The sequence below is a fragment of the Solenopsis invicta genome, chromosome 4 (genome assembly GCF_016802725.1).
Source record: "Solenopsis invicta isolate M01_SB chromosome 4, UNIL_Sinv_3.0, whole genome shotgun sequence".
Lineage (NCBI taxonomy): Eukaryota > Metazoa > Arthropoda > Insecta > Hymenoptera > Formicidae > Solenopsis > Solenopsis invicta.
Genome location: NC_052667.1, coordinates 15455167 through 15458941, shown reverse-complemented (window position 1 = coordinate 15458941; position 3775 = coordinate 15455167). Strand labels below are relative to the sequence as shown.

The following is a 3775-nucleotide window of genomic DNA, read 5'->3' as shown; positions in this document are numbered from 1 at the left end:
CGAGGCTCAGTGGAAGCGGTGCATCTCGCGACCGGAGCGACCGACCATCCTGACCCAGGTGCACGATGCCCCCACCGCCGGGCACCTGGGAATCGCGAAAACTATTGCCCGAGCCGCGCGGCGTTACTATTGGCCGGGGATGTTCGCCGACATCGCCCGGTACGTCCGAAACTGCTGTCTGCGGCACAAACACGCGCAGACACGGCCAGCCGGACTCTTACACACGTCCCATGTCGACGCGCCGTGGGCGCAAGTCACGATGGACTTGGTGGGACCCCTCCCGCGGTCCACTAGTGGCCATACGTGGCTACTAGTGATGCAAGACCGTTTTACGAAGTGGGTCGAGTTAAGCCCACTCCGGCGAGCAACCGCGGCGACCATTGCGCAACACGTCACCGACCGCATCGTCTACCGGCACGGATGTCCCCGGCAGGTCATCTCGGACAACGGTAGGCCGTTCATTGGGCGACCGATGAAAGCCCTGTTACAGGAGCTAGGGGTAGAACATCGTACCACACCGGCCTACGCCCCTCACTGCAATCCCGTTGAACGAACGAACCGGACGATCAAGACGATGGTAGCACAGTTCGTGGGGAACAACCACCGCCAATGGGACTAGCAACTAGGCGCATTGCAGTTCGCCTATAATACGGCTCCGCACGACGCCACCGGATACTCGCCCGCCTATTTAAACCACGGGCGCGAATTGGAAGAACCGACCGGACTCCGCGATCAACGGCCCGTACCGGCAGCAGCACCAACCGCCAATCAACAGCGACTGGGGGAGGCCTACGAAGTCGTGCGAACCAACCTGGCACGTGCCTTCAACCGGCAAGAACAGCACTACAATCTACGTAGGCGCGCATTGAAACCGGCATTAGGGGACACCGTATGGAAGCGAGAACATCTGCTATCCAATAAGGGCCAGGGGTTTAACGCCAAGTTGGCCCCTAAGTATGCCGGACCGTTCGAAGTCCGCAAAATACACTCCCCCGTGATCGTGGACATCCGAGACCCGCAGGGCAAATGGCACCGTCGAGTCCACGTGCAAGACCTTAAGCCGGGCACACGAGAAGCCGTTGCCGAACAGACCGATGCAGAGGATACCGAAGACGAACAAAACGGTTACACCGGAGCAGACGACGACCGAGCAGACGACAACCGAGCAGACGACGACCGAGCAGACGGCGACCGTGCGGACGACGACCTGGCAGATGACGACCGAGCAGACGAGACCCACGGCAACCATGAGACAGCAGAATCTGATGCCGATGACCCCGCCAGGAGATGAACACGTGAAAATCACGTCCAGGAGCCATGTCATCCCGAGGGAAGGAGCACCCTCTCCCAGACCCGGAGAGGTATATAAGGCAGACCAACCGACCCGGAAACCGCAGAAAGTGATTCCTGAAAAATGGAGCAACTAGACGCACTGCTCACGGAGCCTACCAACGATGAGGAGTTCGAGGCATTATGGTCCCAAGTTATGACCATAGTGCCTCCTCGTCCGGACTTATTCCCGGCGACGGCCGATCAACCGCCAACAGCGCCGCCTCCTGCCGCCGACCCGCACGGACTGCCTAGGACGACCCGGGACGCGACCACCAAGCGACCAAAGCGTCGGGGCGTCAGCGTGCGAGAACCATCACACGGACTAATCGAGGAGGCCAAGAGGACGGGCCCCCGTCAGTGCCTCGTCCGAACCGCAACGGCGCCAAGGAAGGACGCCCCGGTAATAGGGGTACGGATCCAGCGGTCCTCCGCCACTAACGCCCGGAAACTCGCCGCACTCCTGGCAGAACCTCCAGCACGGCCTGGGATGCGTCGACCGCCTTCGTCACTACCCGCAAGTCGGAAGACTGCGACACCGGCAAGGCCAACACCGCCGGCTGTCGCCCCGACTGCGCCTCCGGCCGACGCTACCAAGCCGGAACGACCAGAGCAGCGGGGGAAAGCCAGCTTAGTGGATCTCTTTGGGGACACGCTCTCCAACCTAGAGGAGGAAAGCACTTCGACTCCGGCACCGAACCCGCACGGCCAGCCACCAACCACACCAGCGAGGCTCTCCGTCAAAGCTGCGGAACCAGCCACCGCACAACCAGTCGCCGCAGCCCCAGCCAGGGCACCGAGGACACCGCCAGCAACACCGGCCATCGTACCCTCCACACGGGACACTCCCCCGTTTATACCAGTGCGAGTGCGCGAGGACCTAATAATCCATGTGCCGTATCACGCCGCGCGGATCTCGCGGGTGTACAAAGTGCGACTCGCGACTCGTCGGTACACGTTGCGCTTTGACCGCGCCGGCCGCTGCCACTACGTGCGGGAATTCCCGGCGTAGTGGCCTAAGTTCGCCACTTAAACGAGGGGGGGTGATGTAACGATACGCCCCTCCACCGTCCGTGCGCCTCCGTTCCGTCCACCGAACACCGAACGCCGAGTGCAGCCGAGGACCACGTGCGCGCACAACCGAACTTCGCCGTGCAACCACGCGGCGACACGCGCGCCGACCGTGGCGTTCCGTAACGCTCCCACTCCGGCTCAACCGACCGAGCGCGCGGATTGGCTTGCTCAGCCGCGCGTTCGGATATATAAACCGGCAGTGGGAACGCACAAGTCAGATCCGTCCGACTATCCGACCCGTCCACAGACCGAGCATTCTCGATCGTTCCTTAAAGACTAGCATTCTCGTCGCTCTCCTGCTCCTCGACGGGCATTCCCGTTGCTATCCTAGGCCGAGTATCCTCGACCAACCGACTCCGATATCCTCGACGAGCATTCTCGCCATTATCACCGGCCGAACATTCTCGACCAATCACGTCCGAGATCCTCGACGAGCATTCTCGTTATCATCACCGGCCGAGCATTCTCGACCAATCACGTCCGAGATCCTCGACGAGCATTCTCGCCATCATCACCGGCCGAGCATTCTCGACCAATCACCGTCGTCCCCGAATACCTTTACCGTCGAACCGACAAATGTCGTAACACATACATCGGCAGGGCACAAGCAACCTGTCGATCGAGCGCCCCACTTGCACGGGGCGCGCTCGGGCGAATCGCGGCCGCGACCGCGCCGGCAACGACCCGCATTTGCGCACACGCTTACACGACCGCGTTAGCCAATCCCGCCGCGCCCCGCGACTCCCCGACCGTACGGGCAAGCCGCCCGCATAACTTCCTAGTTTAGCCGAAAAACTTGTACATAGATAGTTCTAGCATTAGATATAAACCGCGCCGCGTAACTGGTAAGCCGAGTACCAGCCATATTGTTACCTCTATCGGTATCTCTTTGCGATCTCCTTATCTTTGTTATCTCATGCATCTTGTCAACGCCTTTTCTTTTTCTTTTGTTCAACACTTTTTGTAGCTATTATATCTTCAATAAATCATTCTCTATCTTTGACTACTTAAAACGCTGGGTATAATCATTGCGGACACCTGACCAACCGACGAGCCTTATCCGGTCCGATCCCGAAGTTCCCGCACCGCACCGAACCGACCGAAACCGCGTACCGTTACAACTTTAAAAATTATATATAATAATTTAAAAATATAAGATTTAAATTAAAAAAAAAATTTTATTCACGGGGATCGAATCTGAGACCCCGCGCGTACTAGTCGACATTCTAACGACCTACGCTACATCGCCAACTCGACAACCGTTCTTCTGTAATGGTACTATAAATGCTGGAAATATTTAATTGTTATTTTCTCAAGAATGCCTAAGTTTCACAACGAACGGTTTTACCACAGTAAAAGGGTAAGTGAATAC

At 58.3% G+C, this 3775-nt stretch overlaps 1 protein-coding gene across 1 annotated transcript; it reads left to right on the top strand.

Annotated features, from left to right (window-relative positions):
- The first annotated feature begins 1414 nt into the window (after positions 1 to 1414).
- LOC113004984 (vegetative cell wall protein gp1-like) lies at positions 1415 to 2341 on the top strand. The gene has a single exon (XM_026139753.1). The coding sequence runs from the start codon at positions 1415 to 1417 to the stop codon at positions 2339 to 2341; it is 927 nt and encodes a 308-aa protein (XP_025995538.1).
- Positions 2342 to 3775: the final 1434 nt, after the last annotated feature.